Below are 18,256 nucleotides of genomic sequence, written 5' to 3'. Positions count from 1 at the left end.
CTGGGCAGGATCAGCTACTGGGGATAAAGCAGGGGAGGCAGGTGATGGGTCACTAGGCAGTTCTTTCTGCCGGGAATCCCTCCAGAAGTAGAGGAAGGATGTGGTTTTTCTTTCACTTGTTCCTCAGAAACCCTCTAGGGCAAAGGTAGGGGTAGACTCGCTGGGCCCAGGCAAGAAGCATCAGTGAGCCCTGGTGCCTGGAGAGTGCACTCTTTTCCATTGTTTGAACACCTGCAGCCCTCCGAGCCTGTGCTTCATTTCCCCCCTTCTTAGAGAAAAACAAAACATACTTACTTTCCATGTCACTCTGGTATTAGAAATGCAGTCATTCAGCCTTGGTGCCTGGGAGGCAGTGGGGAGTGATGGGAATAGTTGCAAATTGCCCAAATCCTCTCTAAGGGGGTGGCTTCGACTCTGCTCCAGCCGACTATTGCCACACAGCCTGAATCTTTTGCTTTTTAAAAGAAAACAGAGAGCTAGATTTTCCCAGGATCTTTTAACTGGAAATTGTCAGATAGTTCGATCAAAACCAAATGCAAACCAACATAACACCATGCATCCCAGACCATTGTGTGGACTAGACAGTGTGGGCTGTGGTTAGCCTCCAGCTTGTGGTCTCTGCTCTGAGTCAGGCCCACTCTCCCTGACAACTGTGCTGAGATGCGTAAATTCAGGCTGCCTTGTGCGGGGCTTGTGGGATTGCTCATGGTTTGCGGCTTTACCCCAGAATTGCCAGTCCACCACGCTCCATACCGAAGGCAGGGGCCAGAGGCCTCTGGCTTCCCTGTTTGGGGGCAGATGTCAGGTAGAATGCAGGCCATGCTGAGGTGAGAACCCCGCTCATCTGGTTGGAGACATGCAGATATAAAGCCATTGAGTTCATCCTGATTGAATATGGAGGGAAAGAGTAGCCATCCAACCAAGTACAGTCACCATTAATACATTAGTGTATTTCTTCTTCCTTTTCAGTTTGCATAGATGAAATGTTTTAAGAGGTTTTACTCATGTTATCTAGACAGTTTCATATCCTGTGGTTAACAGTGTAACGAACATTTTCCATGTTACTAAAATAACATTATAAAATGAAAATAGATGGATAATATTTAAAACAAATGTACAATAGTCCATAAAATACACACACGTATTTTGAGAGGGATGGTATAGCATGGAAAGAATTCAGTGTCTGGGGTTAGATGCCTGCTTCTATTACCTTCACCGATTGTCAGGAAGCCTCAGTTTGTGTGCTGTGCTAAGTCGCTTCAGTTGTGTCAAACTCTTTGCAATCCTATGGGCTGTACCCCGCCAGGCTCCTCTGTCCATGGGATTCTCTAGGCATGAATATTGGAGTGGGTTGCCATTTCCTACTCCAGCAGATCTTCCCTATCTAGGGATCAAACCAGCATCTTTAAGTCTCCTGCTTTGGCAGGTGGGTTTTTTATTTGTTTGTTTTTTACTACTAGTGCCACCTGGGAAGTGCAAGCCTCAGTCTACTCATCTGCAATACAGGAATAACAAGAGTAGCTCATTCATAACTGGGATGGGATAGAATCATGCATAACACATGAAGATCTGAGCACAACGTCTGATACATTGAAAACATGAGATAAATGTTAGCAATACAGTTAAACTTATTATTTAGAAGTCTTCCTACTAATGTAAATTTAGGTTGTTTACAGTTTTTCCTCTTTTAAAAATAGTGATGTGATCAGCAAATTTGTCCATAAAGAGTTGCCTTCATTTACAGTCATTTCCCTAAATGTGTGGGCTCTGTGATTCATGAGTAGGTCAAAGAGTATGGTCATTTTTAGGATTCTTGGTACGTGTTGTGAAATTTGTTATATAAAGGGGTTTTACCAAATGCTATCAGCATTTGCTGAAGTTTAAAGGGAATGTCCATTTGGCACTGCCTACCAGCACATGCTGGATGGCAGTTATCCTCATGAAAACTCCTAGCTTCACAGAGGTTTTCTCCCCGGGGTCTCTGTCACTTGGCCTGAACTCTTTCAGATCTGGCCTTGACAGTAAGGTGCCTGTGAAGGTGCCGTTTTCAAGTTGCCATTCCCATGGGCATGAGCTGCACTAGGCGCCCTGCTGGGCCCGTGCTGGAATTCGGGGCTGAGGTCCAGGGCCAGCAGTTTTTCTACCTGGGCCAAGTCACATCCTAGAGCCCAGTGGCCGGTGACATTCACTCCTCCCCCATCTGGGAGCTTTCAGGTCTGTGTTTTCATTAAGAACCTAATTAATGTGCAGATCACAAAGCCCTTAACACCACAGGAGGCCGGGGTTTGGGGGACTGGAGGAGGACTCAGCATTAACTCTGTGCTGACCTTTGCAGTGATTTCACCAGGCCCAGCTGGAGGCAAAGGGCTGAGTGTCATACCTGCTTAAATCCACTCTCCCATCCATTCATTCAGCAGCATTTTCCCAGCCTCTGCAATGAGCCAAGCTGAGTGGGTACATCAGGCATCAGACACACACAGCCCCTGTGTTCAAGCCCTCAGTCTGGTGGGGAATCAAATGTGCACTGGAGTGAGAAAGGCGCGTGGAAGACTCTGGAACCTCAGAATCTGGCTCTGCATACCAGGAAGGCTCCAGAGAGGAAGTGGCTGTCAATTGGGTTCTTGAATACTGGTTAGGAACTGGAGGTGGGAAGAGGGAGGTGTTTCAGACTGAGGACCCAGTGGAGGGAAAAAGTCAGGGGCAGGAAGAGCAGGTCTGTGTGGGGGTGAGTGGGGAGGGGTGGAAGATGCAGGGTCAGGTATGAAGAGCTTGGATTATTAGCTGAGTATGGGTTTCTGTACTATTCTGCAGGCAATGGGGTGTCTTGGACACCAGCATGACCTGAGCAAAGCTGTGTGGCAGGAAGTGATGAACCTGACCTTCAGAGGAATGGAAAGGGTGGGATGGTAGAGGTAAGGAGGCTGCTGCCACAGACCAGGCGAGAGGCTGGGAACACCTGTCTCAGGGCCATGGACTTTGGGAACACAGGGGAGCAGTAACTCAAAGAGGCATCGATAATGCAGAACCAACAGGCCAATAAGGAGAGAAGAAAGTGTCGAAAATGACCCAGGATTTCAAAGTTGAGTAGCGATGAGGGAGGTGGGACCACCTACACAGGGAATGAAACAGCAGATGAAGCCTGCGAGACAGAACTTGGTGGGAGTGGGTCAGCACGCATGCTCGGCCTTGCGGTTGATGGTTTGGATCCCGGCTGGAGAGGCAGTCTCAAGTGAGAATGTGGTTCCTGTTGTTGGGGAGGGGGGAACTCCAGCTGAAATGTTAGGGCAGAAGGTCTAAACAGGAATGTGACAGACGTCAAAGTGACAGCTGCAGTCGTGACATTAGATGCAAATGCCACGTTGAGCTGCAAAAACAAAGAGGGGACTGGCAATGAGAAGACGCTGTAAAGAAGTTTGAGAAGGAGCTGTACTGACACTCATAGCTGTAGTTGACAAGTGCCGTGCCTGAGCATGCGTTCTGTGCTAACACACACCCTGAGGTTCAGTCACCACGGCAACTCTGTGAGATATGCACTGTCAGTCTCCGTTTGGTGGGTGGGGAAACGGACGCTGGGTTTAAGTGACTTATCCGTGCAGTTCCACACCCTGGAAGCACAGTCCTGAGAGACTACTGTCACCATCGTGGGGAGGAGAGAGAAGAGGGGAGAGCTGCTGAAGTCAGGCTGACAGTGAATGGAGACCAAAGGAAAAGACTTTCTCTTCCAAGTTGGGAGAGAAGAAGGACAGAGATAAGTGAGAGAGAATTTTGAGGCAAGAGGAAGGAAGTTGAGGGAGCCTGACCCTACCAGATTTAATATAATCTGATGGGATGAAGGGTAGATAGAGAGTGTAGCCAGGATTCGAGGAGGAGAGGGTCCTAATATCTGGATCTGCCCAGAGGGGACACGCTGACAAGGGCTGGGTTGGATGGCAACAGTGAGGAGTGCCAGCCGAGGTGTGATCATTAGCCACTCACCTGAACACAAAGCCCATTTGAGTTTGGAAGGCTGTCTGATGACAAAATGGGGTGAAACCATTTCTGCGATTTCCCTGGACCTTCAGAAATGTCTGACTGGGAAAGGCAGTAACTGTGCCTCAGAGGCCCTAACTACATCAGTTTGTCTCTTTGGCAACATAGTTTTATTGTTCCCATAAAGATGTGTGGCTGCTCAGAAGCATATTTATCTCTAGGCAGGTTAGCCATCTGATACTTTCTAAGAATTTCCCAGTTCAGGGCAGGAATGATTGATGCTAAGCTCTGTAAAGAGATATATGTTGCTCCATCAGTTTCTAAAGAAGGAAGCCTATGGGAAGGCAGGAATTCTTGGAATGTGACAAGTGGCACAGAAACCACAGTTGGGGCCTTCTTCTCAAGTAGGCTGTATGCCAATAGGAAGTGAGGGCTGGAGCAACGGCAGCCCAAAAGTGGAGGGAGGGGTTTTGTGAAGAGGCCAGGCATATAGCCATGCAGTTCAAGAGGCACCCTTGAGTTCTGGACAGTTTGAATCTTTTTCAAGCTGTGGTCTCACATAGCTTGCCAAAATTAATGAATGTACACAACATAACACCCCGTTGTACAAGCTGCATACAGTCAATAGGGACACACCCGTTTGTTCTTTCAGTCAATTGACAAGGGCAAATATTGTCTTGATTTCTATACTTGACACTAGTGTTGGTAGCTCTCAGCACTGTGTGGGTATCCACAGTCTTCCACAGGAGGCTTGGCAGGTCATGGCAGGGCACAGCAGGGCACAGCTGCCTGAGATTGGCAGGTCTGCCTCTTCTGGAATCTGAAATTACATCAGGACAAGTTAATAAAGACAAGAGTGATAACTATTTGCCTCAAGTAAAATACATTTGTACAACACACATTTTGGTAAACTGTACTTGCCAAAGTGCATTCTCAGTTAATTTTCACAAAAGCCCAGTGAGGATATGGAGAGGCCTCTTCTTCCCCTTTTGTATATGATAAGGAGACTAGTGTTGGGGAGTCTTTTGCACTAGGTTGTACAGAAAATAGCAACTGAGCACCAGAGCAAACCCCAGCTTCTCCTAACACAGAGCTCTTTCTAGTAAACCATCTGCCTATCCTGGACTCTTTAGATCATGAGAAAACTGCCATACCCTCTACAAATAGGAACCAGGCCAGAGCTTTCCATCGGTAATATCCTGGGGAGGTGAACCCAGGGTCCCCCAGCCTGTTCAAATGCAAACCACAGAGTTTATACCCAGACTGTCTATTGGAGGGTGTCCATCCATAGTACTGGCTGCTTCCACAGCATCTTAGACCAGTGTGGAGGCTTATACCATGATTTGGAAGTGTCTTCTAGTCTCTGGCACAAGGATCAGACAGGGCTGGGCTTGGAGGAACGTCCAACATGGAGGGTGAGGCTTTGGGAGGCCCCACTGCTAGAGCTGCTGATCAGATGCTCAAGTGTTCTCTGAATGGTGCTGAGGCACATAGAGCCCACAGTGTCAGGCACAGGGTCACAGGGCCTGGGACACATCACAGTGTGTGGTTCCAATACCAGAAAACTCACTGAGCCAGTTAGGGGAAAACCACGTGCTCTAAAAACAGAAGCCACCAAAACAGACCATGACAGAGGTACAGCCTTGGCAGGCACTAAGGTTCCTGGTTTTACTATGAGTACCTTTAAAATTTTTTTCTATTTTATTTGGCCATGTTGGGTCTTAGTTTCAGCCCTCTGGCTCAGTAGTTGTGGAACTCAGGCTTAGCTGCCCGTAGGCATGTTGTGTCTTATTTTCCCAGACCAGGGATCGAACCGAGTCCTGGAAGGTGGATTCTTAACCACTGGACCACCAGGAAAGTCCCTATGAGTACTATTTAAAAATATGAAATGGAGTCCAATCCATAGAACAGTGGCTTTACTTTATGTCTATGATTAAGAAAACACATATGATAAGAAACTACTGTGGATTATCAGTGTATTTAAGTAATATTTTTTGAGTTCCCACAATAGCACCTACATGAGAAGAATGGTCAGCACCTATATGAGAAAAATGGTCAGACATGTATATGAGATATTTGAGGAATTCTATCAGTCTTCAAGGCTTGTGGATTGGTGGGTCCCTTGAAGTAACCCCGTGCTCCCCCCTTGCACTTGAGAGCCTGCTGGCCCAGGGGTATTTGAGCAGAGAACACTTGGTGAGCCTGCACATTGTTGACTGGGGACCAGCAGGGCCTCATCTGTGGGTGGCTGACTTGCTAAGGATTTTCTGGAGAAACTGATGTTTTAAGAAATGACGTTGTGTCTGCGTCCAACCCCCACCGACAAACGGAGGAGGCCTGGTGGAGCTCTCCCTTCCGGGGAGTGGTCAGTCCTTTGTGTCCCTTTGGCCTGGGCTCTCCTTACTTCAAGTAAATCTGTGACTAGTCACTGCGCTTCTCCTGACTTTCCTGTCTCCAAGGCCATGACCCACTGAAGACACTGAACAGCATTGCCTGAGGAAGGAAAGAGTTAAAAGTGTTTGTGTTTGTGTTCGTGTCTGGGAAGGGTACCATGGGATGCTGCAGCAGGTCTCTGGGTTCTCAGAAGAGGGGCGCCAGAGGCAGATCTACAGGGACCTCAGCCTGTATCTGGGCCAGTGCAGCCTCTCTGAAGTAGGAGGATCCCCCAAGGAGTGACTGTGTGGGTACCTGTGAGGACTGGCTAAACCTGCATGCCCCCACCTCCTGCAGAGCTCTCTGAAGAGGCGCCTGCCATCAGAGGGGCCTCCTGGCCCAGGCAGGAGCCAGCAACCCAGGTGCCAGATGCTGCTGCTGAGCAGTGGGGCCAGATGGCCACAGCGTGTGGTCCAAGGAACAATGCTGCTGCTGAGCAGTGAGCCACGTGGCACAGCGTGTGGTCCAAGGAGCGAGGAGGGGACTGGGCCGAACAACGCAGGGGAGCCCGGAAGAGGGGTCTTTCTAGGACTGTGGAGGCTTCCTGTGCTCTTAGGTGAAGGTGAGGAGCAGAGTGGGGGCTGATATTACTGACTTTGAACATCCTGCCCGTCTTGTGGGCTTGAGTTGATCCTAAATGAATTTAGGAAAACAAAGAAAACCACAGACATCTTGAGTGTTACTGCACCTATTATAGTAAAAGGCTCTTAGTTTAAAGAGGACAGTAAAAAATGGCCTCAATAGCAGAGCAAATAGCAAAGCATTCAGGGTAAGAAATAATCAAAATTTGATTCATCATCTTATCCTTAGTTCAGAACAAAAAGTTCTCATGAGGGAAACGAAATATATTTCACCCTAGAAGGAAATATACCTAATGTGAATCCCTTCACGGGCATGTGTGCACCCCCAAGCCCAGGCCCTGGAGCTTCCTGAACAATAGGCTGAGGGGAGGTTTAGTGTGAGCAAAGTACCCACCTCCTTCCTTGAGTTCCTTGCACAAAGACATACAAATTCACGTGTATCGGTTGTGTATATTTCTGAGAGCTGCTTGCCAGCAACCTCCCAAGTCAGTTTTTAAGGGTCATCAAAATTTGTTTTACCCAGACTAAAACTGGTCCAGAGTTAGAGTTACCAGAGGCTCCGATTCAGAGCTTTTCTAAGTCTGGCTGCCAGGACTCCCTGGCAACACCTTCCCCAGCTGAGCCATGGAGCATCTTGTGGTTTGAGCAACTGATCAGAATGCCTGCTGTCTTCTGCCTCATGGTCCTGTATGAATTGTCCCTACCACTACCACTGAAGTAGGTGGGCCTGTAGCAACTGCCACCTGAAAGAGATGTGCTTTTCATCGGGTGACACGTTGACATCACAGAATCCTTTTACCTTGAAAAGCAGGAAAGGCTAGGTAGCCTTCAGAGTTTTGCTCTGCCTGAGTGACCAAAATGGCTTACTTCAAGCATAAGATGTCATTTTCTCAGTAGGATGTGGTATCTGGTACATGTCATGGTCAAAACTCACCAACTGTGCACTTACAAGCTGCACCTTTTATGGGATGTAAATTACACCACAGTTGAAAAAACAAACTAATGAAAACAAGTAGAGGAGGCCAGAGAAGACGAGGGGATCTTGAGGTTGATTGGTCTTCATGGGAAAAGAGGTGAGACTGGAGAATGGGGGAAAAGTCCAGCATGAGCTGCAAGGAGCTGAGGGCTTCACAGTATCACCTTGTGTCCAGAAGGCCCTGACAACCAGCTTAGACTCGTGTCGATGTTCCAGGTCAGCATTATAGTTATATTGATGTAATAGTTGTAAATGGGTCATTTTCAAGCAATTAAAGCTAGATTGCTTATGTTATAACCCTAGAAGAATATGAGAGAATTTCCTTATTGCTTATCCTGAAAAGAAAAGGAAAAAAAGGGCAGATTTTTTTGTTGACAAAGCCAGTTGGTGGTTGGACAGGTGTTTGTTTGTTTGTTTTTTTTTTCCCCACATCTATACCTCCAAACAAGCAGAATGTTAACAGGAGCTCTCCTTCAGTAAGTAACTTTTGAGCTCTACATCGTACTCATAGTTGATTCATGAAAACTTTGACTTTAGGGACAAATCACTGGTACTTCCATGTGAGCATGGCCCAGGCAAAGTTTATATGTTGGGACAATTACATCTATGTGGTTTAATGCCAGATTTTCCCAGGATGATCCTGGTGGTATCCTAGTGGCTTTGGGAGAGAAAGGAGTGCTCAGTGATCTCTCAGAGTGCTCTCAAAGACTGCAGTGTCTGACCTTGCCCTGAGCTCAGAGTGCCCTGTGCCCCTAAACGTGGCCGCCACACCTGCTCACTCCCTGCGGGATCCCTTGTAAAAGAGAATGGGACTCGGCCTCCTGCAGTTGGCCTAACACACATGGCCATTAGCCCTCTCTTCCCTCAACATGGAAAGAAAATATGGGACTAGTTTGTTAAAGCAAAATTTCCAGGTAAATAGAAACCTCCCCCTTGACCTGTCTACATCCAGGATAAGTGAAAAGGACAGTTGTGCTTAACTCGTAAATTTCCCCTTTGGACTGTGGCATCATGAAGCTGAATATTCTTTCCTGACCTTCATCTGATAAAGATGGGGCTATTTAGAGGGCTCGGAAGTTCACCTGTGTAATGAAAATGATCTGTCTCTTAGCCAGCATGCTGTAAAAACCCAAATGAGCTGGTGCTTCTGGGGAATTGAACCCAGGTGATAAAATGGGCGTGTGGTCACAAGCAAGCTCCTTTCTGTTTCTGTCCTGGTCACGTCACCTTAGTTCTCCAAGAAGGGAAAGTTGAGAATATGATCTGCTTTATCTGCACTGGGACTGGGAGGTCTCTCTGGCCATGAGTCAAAGCTATGCCAAAGGGTCTGTAGCAGAGTAGATGAGCATCAGACAGGGAGATGAAAGGAGCCAGGTGGAAGGATTAGAGTCACTACTTGGTGTCTACATATGTCCTGAGAAGACACTACCGACGTAACAACCAGACCAAAACCAGTGATCTGCCAGCAGAGACCCCAGTGGTCAGAGAAGGAGACAGCACTCTGTGCCCTGGACTCTGAGGGGCCAGTGGCACAGTTCTGCCCTACAGTTGTTTCAGGGCACTGCCTGGCCAGGGCTGGAGTGAGTCAGTGAGACCATGTCCAGCCTTCCAGCCCGTCTTCTGGTCTCAGTAATGCTCTGGTGAGACCACTGCACCCCTACAATGTTCCTAGCGCCATGCTGAGTTCTTTATAGGTATTACCTTGTTTATACTCACAACAGCCTATTCTCATTTTTATTTAAAAAAAATACAATTTCCCAACTTTATTGAGATATGGTTGACATATAGCCTTGTATAAGTTTAGGATTCACAGTGTGATGATTTGGTGCACATATGCATAGTGAAATGATATCAAGATAAGGTCAGTTTGCACATCCACCACCTCACATAGTTAGCATTTTGTGTGGGTATGTGGCGAGAATGTTTACGATCTACTGTCTTAGCAACTTTCAGTATGAGCTTGTCCTCTTTTCAAAGGCAAAGAAACAAAGACTTGAATGGTGCCTACCAAGGTCAGAAAGTTGGTAAGCAGGGCCAGGATTTGGAGCCAGGACAGTTTAGTTTTAAATCTCATATGATTTTTAGCATGCTATGCACAAGTAGACACACACATACACACATACCCACACAGTGTGTTGGATTTTACAGCCTGTGCTTCAAGACAGAGCTTGGTCTGGCTCAGCACATTTGTTCTGAGACATCGTGCAGTCACATCTGCTCAGAATGCCATAGTGATGGTTGACAGAGAACCCCTGGGCATTCTAAGGCAACAGGTGTTTTATCACCTGGTGAGACTGCCTCCAGTCTGGCTGCACGTGCTGGCAAGGGCTCCAAACCGGGACTTCAGAACCCCATGTGAGCTGCCAAGACAGGCAGAAGGTTTGGTAAAAATCAATTGGTGATGTGAGTGGGAACTCTCAATGGGCTGGGCTGGGCTGTCTCAGTGCCAGAGATGGCCATTCTCCTGCCTTGGGCCACTTGCCACCTTTTTGCTCTGTCTTTGCAGCCAACCTCGGTTTAAAGCCCAGAGTGGCAGCTCTCGGGGAACAGCCAGCCTACCAGGGGCCTGTGCACTGCTTCGCAACCATTGTGCGGACAGAAGGCCTGGTGGGGCTGTACCGGGGAGCCAGCGCCATGCTACTGAGGGACGTTCCAGGCTACTGCCTCTACTTCATCCCCTACGTGTTCCTGAGTGACTGGATCACGCCCGAGGCCTGTGCAGGCCCCAGCCCCTGTGCTGTGTGGCTGGCAGGCGGAGTGGCAGGTAAGGGCAGCATGGGTGACCCCTGACCCTGTGCTGACCACCGCGGTGGAACCGTGGGGCAAGGGCAGGGCTATCCAGCCACTCTTCCAACAGGTCTTCGTTAAGCACCTGCAATGGTCAGACCTGGGGCCTCCTTGGTGGTGCAGTGATAAAGAATCTACCTGCAGTGTAGGAGATGTAGGGGACTTGGGTTCAGTCCCTGGGTTGGGAAGATCCCCCGGAGCAGAGCATGGCAACCCGCTCCACTATTCTTGCCTGGAGAATCCCCATGGACAGAGGAGCCTGGCAGGCTACAGTCCAGGGGGTCGCAAAGAGTCGGACATGACCACAGCGACTTAACACACACATGTACCCACATACTCACACACACACGTACTCACACACTCACACACACACACACACTCACACTCACACACACACTCACACACACGCGCGCATGCACATACACACAGTCAGACCTAGCCAGGCGGAGGAAGGGCTGGGGATGCTGCAACTAGGGATGGGGAATGGCCCCCCTCTTTCTCCCCGCACCTTCTCTCTGAGTCCCTACTTGGGCTCTTTCTGCTTTCAGTTGGAAGGTATATTTTGAGCACTCACTCTGTGTCAGGTAGCGCTGAGCTTTGGAAAGGAATTCTGTTATCATGGTCCACCTTTTAAAAATATTGGCACCCTGCAAGTCCTTCTAACATGAGGATTTCATTATTCCCAGAAGGTAGGAATCACTCTCCCCATTTTTCAGATGAGAAAACTCAGGTTCAGAGTGACCAACCCAAAGACACACAGCTAATGCAGACAGTATAGTGGGGACACTGCTGTCAGAAAGAGCCAAGTTCAAATCCACACTTAGTCACTTTGTGACCATGGACTGGTTACTTCGCCTCCCTCTTCAGAACCCATGCTGCATCTCCATGTTACTCCAGCTGGAAGTCTGTGACCTTGCAGTGGTTTCAAGGCCATCAGAAATCTGCTTGTTACCTTTCTGCAATCCTTTTCTGCTCACGTCCCCTTGCTTAGTTCAGTATCAGTCACATTGGTCCATTTCCTGCAACTTGACCGTGCCTGGCTCCCTCTCCACCACAAAGTCTTTGCACTTGCTATTCCCAGGGCTTGGATTTAGCAACACATAGGCCACCAGTGACTTTGACAAGATTTGGATGAAGAGAAGGGTGTGAGAGCCTGATTGAAGTGGGATCAAGAGAGAATGGGATGAAAGAAATTGGAGAACCCAAGTACGCACAACACTTCTAAGGGATTTGACTGCACTGTACTGGGGAAGAGAGAAACACAGCTATAGTCAGAGAGGGGAATGGAAGTCAAGAGAGGACTGCTTCTTAAGAAGGCTGGTAGCCTGGTATATTTGATGTTGACAGGAAAGATCCACTGGAAAGAAGAAAGCTGTCATGGTGTCCCTGGTGGTCCAGTGGCTAAGACTCTGACCTCCCAGTGCAGGGGGCCCAGGGTTCAAGCCCTAGTCAGGGAGCCAGATGCTGCGACTGCAGACCCCGTGTGCTGCAACTGAGAGTCAGTGCAGTGAAATAAATATTTTTAAGAAAGAAAGAAAGAAAATTGTCATTCTTTCTCCTCCTCCTCGTAACCAGCTGTGCTTGAAACAGGAAATACATAGAAGAGCCTACGTCTTAGTCATCTGACCCCAGTGTTCCCCATCCCCCTGCACGTCTGAGGCCTGGCCTGTGCCAGCTCCCAGTAAGTGCTCAGTAAGTGCCTGTTGGCTGAGAGGGCAGACAGGCCCCTACTGCTCTCATTTCTGGTGAGAACAGATGCATGTAGCCTGGCAGGCAAACCTGTTTTTGTAATACCCAAGCCCATGGGCTGAAAACAGAGGGGTATGCCAGGGCAGCACCTGGACTGACTCCAGGGAAAGCAGCCCCATTTATCCTGGCAGGAGGCAGGAGATGCCCAGAGGGTTCCCAGAAGACCAAGGCTAGGAGGCCAGGACGGGCAGGGAGCTGGGGACAGGCTAAGGCCTCATTTGGGAGCTGCTGGGCACCAGTTACAAAACTTTGCAAACCAGCTGCCTTGGACTTTGGCATCAGTTTGTTTTTGTCTCCCCATCAAAGAATGTTCCAATGTCTGTGTTTACACAATAACCTGGGGCTGTTTTCTTGGAGTCCTTTAAAGTCACAAAAGTGCTCAAACCAGGACACCTGAGCTTTATCCAATGAAGAAGACTCAGTGGCACATGGTCCTAAGGCTTCTTCGATTCCACATCACTGCAAAAGATAAGCGCTCTTTAAAAACCTGCCCCTCCCCGCTTCTCTACAATCCCTCAGCTGGCCGGCAGCCTATCTGCAAGTGTTTGTTTAGTGTCTCTGTGGACAGGTCAGGAAGCAGCAGTTAGAACTGGACGTGGAACAACAGACTGGTTCCAAATAGGAAAAGGAGGACGTCAAGGCTGTATATTGTCACCCTGCTTATTTAACTTCTATGCAGAGTACATCATGAGAAACGCTGAACTGGAAGAAACACAAGCTGGAATCAAGATTGCCGGGAGAAATATCAATCACCTCAGATATGCAGATGACACCACCCTTATGGCAGAAAGTGAAGAGGAATTAAAAAGCCTCTTGATGAAAGTGAAAGTGGAGAGTGAAAAAGTTGGCTTAAAGCTCAACATTCAGAAAACAAAGATCATGGCATCCAGTCCCATCACTTCATGGGAAATAGATGGGGAAACAGTGGAAACAGTGTCAGACTTTCTTTTTTGGGGCTCCAAAATCACTGCAAATGGTGATTGCAGCCATGAAATTAAAAGACACTTACTTCTTGGAAGAAAAGTTATGACCAACCTGATAGTATATTCAAAAGCAGAGACATTACTTTGCCGACTAAGCTCCATCTAGTCAAGGCTATGGTTTTTCCTGTGGTCATGTATGAATGTGAGAGTTGGACTGTGAAGAAGGCTGAGCGCTGAAGAATTGATGCTTTTGAACTGTGCTGTTGGAGAAGACTCTTGAGAGTCCCTTGGACTGCAAGGACATCCAACCAGTCCATTCTGAAGGAGATCAGCCCTGGGATTTCTTTGGAAGGAATGATGCTAAAGCTGAAGCTCCAGGACTTTGGCCACCTCATGCGAAGAGTTGACTCATTGGAAAAGACTCTGATGCTGGGAGGGATTGGGGGCAGGAGGAGAAGGGGATGACCAAGGATGAGATGGCTGGATGGCATCACCGACTCAATGGACGTGAGTCTGAGTGAACTCTGGGAGTTGGTGATGGACAGGGAGGCCTGGCATGCTGCAATTCATGGGGTTGCAAAGAGTCGGACACGACCAAGCGACTGAACTAAACTGTGTTCAGAATAAATTGTGCCTCTGGGGAGCTACCAGCCTTCAGCCTCTGGCCTCATCCTGAACTCCCTCCCCTGTGTGTGCTTGGAAGGTACTGGGCCTTTTCTTGCAATAAAAGCTGTCAATACAGGCTTCTGCTTAGGAAGCACTAGCTACACACCTGGCTCTGTGCTAAATGCTTCATATGCTTTGGTTCATTTGTCCTCACAGCAGTCCCACGAAGAGAGGTGCTGCTGGCACATTTTACAGAAGACAAACCCAAGGCCTAGAGGAGGCAGAAAATTTCTGCAGAGTCCCACGGCATGTGGTGAGGGAGGATCAGGGACCCCTTTCCTAGGTCCTGACCCTGAGCTCTTTCCAGAAATCTACAGGGAGCCAGCGCCCCTCCAGACCCTGATCAGCTAGCCCCTCATAGCTGTTTGTCTCTCTCTTTACAGGAGCAATTTCTTGGGGAACAGCAACTCCTATGGATGTCATGAAGAGCCGACTGCAAGCTGATGGGGTTTATGTAAACAAATACAGAGGTGTCCTGGACTGCATCTCCCAGAGTTATCAGAAAGAAGGTCTTAAAGTAAGCCCTGCAGCAGTCACATGTCAGTGACGTCTGGGGTCAATGTCAGTCCCCGGAGGGCTGCTGCTGCCACTGCTAAGTCGCTTCAGTCGTGTCCGATTCTGTGCGACCCCATAGATGGAAGCCCATGAGGCTCCCCCATCCCTGGGATTCTCCAAGCAAGAACACTGGAGTGGGTTGCCATTTCCTTCTCCAATGCATGAAAGTGAAAAGTGAAAGTGAAGTCACTCAATCATGCCCGACTCTTAGCAACCCCATGGACTGCAGCCTACCAGGCTCCTCCATCCATGGGATTTTCCAGGCAAGAGTACTGGAGTGGATTGCCATTGCCTTCTAGAGTTACACTATTACAATCATTGATCATATATCGAACTATACATTTGATCAAACTGCTTCAAGGGCTGCTGCTGCTGCTGCTAAGTCACTTCAGTCGTGTCCGAGGCAGGGTCAGACAAATGCAGGGATGTCAGGCTTTAATAGGGAAACCAAAGTGCTGGGGGTTGCCATTAATGACCACTGCGAGCACTGCCTCTGGGGAGCTGCCAGTCTTCCGCAGTGGCCTCATCCTGGACTCCCTCCCCTGTGCATGCTCAAAAAATACTGGGCTGAGAGGTTCAGAGAGGACTGGTAACCAATCTGAGGTCACACAGCTGACACGTGATAGAGCCGGGGCCTGGACCCACCTCCAAGTCTCCAAGCTTACCTCCTTATCCAGTCCTGTGGAAGCTCTATAGTCAAATCCCACTGGCCTTCAAAGGCAGATTCCCTGGGGATTCCCAGTTCTTTTGCCAGATCCCCAGGCTGGGAAGCCTGATGTGGGGCCTAGAGCCTTCACAACAGTGGGAGAAAATCTTTGGTATTATTGTTGTCTGGTTTCTGGGTCAACCATCCAGTACTCTTGCCTGGAAAATCCCATGGATGGAGGAGCCTGGTAGGCTGCAGTCCATGGGGTTGCTAAGAGTCAGACACGACTGAGCGACTTCACTTTCACTTTTCACTTTCTTGCATTGGAGAAGGAAATGGCAACCCACTCCAGTGTTCTTGCCTGGAGAATCCCAGGGATGGGGGAGCCTGGTCGGCTGCTGTCTATGGGGTCGCAGAGTCGGACACGACTGAAGCAACGCAGCAGCAGCAGCAGCACCACCCGGTGGGCATGGGATTTGGTTTTATTGTGATTGCACCCCTCCTGCCGTCTGGTTGCAGCTTCTCCTTTGTCCTTAGATGTGGGGTATCTTTTTTTGGTGGGTTCCAGAGTCCTCCTGTTGATAGTTGTTCAACAACTAGCTGCGATTTTGGTGTTCTCATAGGAGAAGATAAGCACACATCCTTCTACTCCACCAGCTTGAGCCAGTCCCCTGCCTCCTCAGCCAAATAGGCTGGGAACTTCTTCCTCACTCCCTGCTCAGCACCTCACCCTCACCCCTTTGCCAAGTAAGAACTCCCAGACCCGCCCCAGTCATCACATCTCACAAGGTCCAGTTCCCCGATCTGTCTGCTGCTTTCCACCCAACACCAGCCAGACTCCATCACCTCTGGTCTCGGCTACTGAAGTAGCCTCCAGCCTGGCCTTGTCTCCCTTCTCCTGAACCCAAAGGGCTTGTCCTAAATCCTAGCCTCTTCTTGCCTCTAAACTATCTCAGAATGAAGATCAGGTTTCCACATCTAGTGTCTAAGGTTATAAACTAATTCATCCCTATCTATCTTGCCTCCCATGATACCTCCTAGACCCCTCATACTTGCTCTTCCTCGAATGGGCCCCTGGCTTTCTTGTAGTGCTTCTTAGAGGCTTTTCTGGTGGCTCTGTGTTTAAAAAAATAAATAAATAAAAATCTGCCTGCCAATGCAGGAGACATGGATTCGATCCTTAGATCCCCTGGAGGAGGAAATGGCAACCCACTCCAGTACTCTTGCCTGGGAAATCCCACAGACAGAGGAGCCTGGCAGGCTACAGTCCATGGAGTTGTGCAGAGTCAGACATGACTTAGTGACTAAACAACAACTTGACTAAACAACAGCAAAACTTTAATCAGCAGACTTGAGTTTCTTACTTGTAAGCTAGGGGAATCCAGGCAAGCTTTCTCTCTCTAGTCCTCAGTTTCTCCTATGATAACCATCCCTACCATAAACAGAAGAGACATTTGAAGGTTACATTAAATGAGGCATGTAAAAAGTGCTCAGCTTAATGCATAATACATAAAGAACATTTAGAAAGAGTTAACTTTTTAGTATTAGCATTGGTATTTGTATGCATTAGTACTAATTTACTACTGACCTTTAGGCCTTCTCTCGTATGGCTGCCTCATCCCAAACCCTCCATATTTTACTAACTGCCATCCAAGTGTGTTCAAACTTCTATTTTTTTGCTCCAGTGGAGGGCCAGAACTTCTCCTCCAGACACCTGGACTTCCACAAAGGTTCTGTGTGAGACTGCCCAAGTCAGTGTTCTCCAGGTCCTATAGCCAAGAGTGGCTGGAACCTTTTCACAGGCCACTGCAGATTTCCCTGCCAGGACTGAGGTCTATCTGCCTATTAGCTGATGCACAGGTGGGCAGCATCCTGTTGGGTCCCTTGGTGTAAGGTGCTGGATCCCACAGCTCCCACAGAGGCACCTTTGTTCATGGATGGTTGTTTAATTTTTGTTGTTGAAGTAAGGGCAAAACGAAGGATGTCCTGTGCTGCCACGATGCTGGTGTTACTCTCCCTGCGTGTCTACCTATTGTGAGATTTTTATTTCTTCATACACCTTCAAATCACTGTCTAGTGATATTTTATTTCAGCCTGCAGAACTCTCTTGAGCTTCACTTACAGGGTAGTGTTAGTCACTCAGTCGTGTCTGACTCTTTGTGATCCCATGGACAGCAGCCTGCCAGACTCCTCCATCCATGGGATTCTCCAGGCAAGAATACTGGAGTGGGTTGCCATTCCCTTCTCCAGGGGATCTTCCCGACCCACGGATTGAACCCAGGTCTCTCACATTGCAGGCAGACTCTTTACCGTCCGAGCCACAGGAAAGCTCTTACAGGGTAGGTCTAGTGGTAATGTACTTCTTCAGCTTTTATTTATCTCTCACTCTTGAAGGATAGTTTTTCTGGATACAGAGTCCTTTTTCAACAGTTTTTATTTTATTTTAGATCTTGGCTTATATTGGCCCATTGATTTCTGATCGTCGAAGTCTCTGATGAGTAATCTGCTGAAAGTCTTATAGAGGATCCTTTGTATATAATGAGTCACTTTTCTCTTGCTGTTTGCAAGATTCTCTGTCTTTCAAAAATTTATTATAATGGGTCTTAGTGTGGATCTCTTTGAGTCCATATTACTTGGAGTTCATTGAGCTTCTTTGATATTTACAGTCATATTTTTCATCAAGTTTGGGAAGTTTTTGGCCATATCACTTCAAATACTCTCTGCCCGCCCCCATTCTTCTTGGACTCCCACAGTATACTACTCTGCTTGAGAGTTTCCCACAAGTCCCTTAGGTGCTGTTCCTTTTCCTTCAATGCTTTCTCTTGTTCTGTCTTTAAGTTTGCTCATTCTTTCCTCTACCTGCTCAAATAAACCTTGGAATCCTTCTGGTAAATTTTTTCCATTTCAGTTATTCATTCAGTACATTTCAGCTCCAGAATTTGTCTGGCTTCTTTCCGGGTTTTCTATTTTT

General features: G+C 48.1%; 1 protein-coding gene across 1 annotated transcript in view; it reads left to right on the top strand.

Annotated features, from left to right (window-relative positions):
• Positions 1 to 18,256, top strand: part of SLC25A48 (solute carrier family 25 member 48) — a 43,518-nt gene that overhangs the window by 14,411 nt on the left and 10,851 nt on the right. Inside the window, exons 5-6 of the mRNA XM_040240041.1 lie at positions 10,466 to 10,723; positions 14,468 to 14,601. Coding sequence (XP_040095975.1) covers positions 10,466 to 10,723; positions 14,468 to 14,601 — 392 coding nt within the window. The remainder of the gene's footprint in view (positions 1 to 10,465; positions 10,724 to 14,467; positions 14,602 to 18,256) is intronic.

Source organism: Oryx dammah, unplaced genomic scaffold, assembly GCF_014754425.2.
Source record: "Oryx dammah isolate SB20612 unplaced genomic scaffold, SCBI_Odam_1.1 HiC_scaffold_5, whole genome shotgun sequence".
In the NCBI taxonomy this organism is placed as follows: Eukaryota; Metazoa; Chordata; class Mammalia; order Artiodactyla; family Bovidae; genus Oryx; species Oryx dammah.
This window is presented reverse-complemented; position numbering and strand designations above follow the sequence as displayed.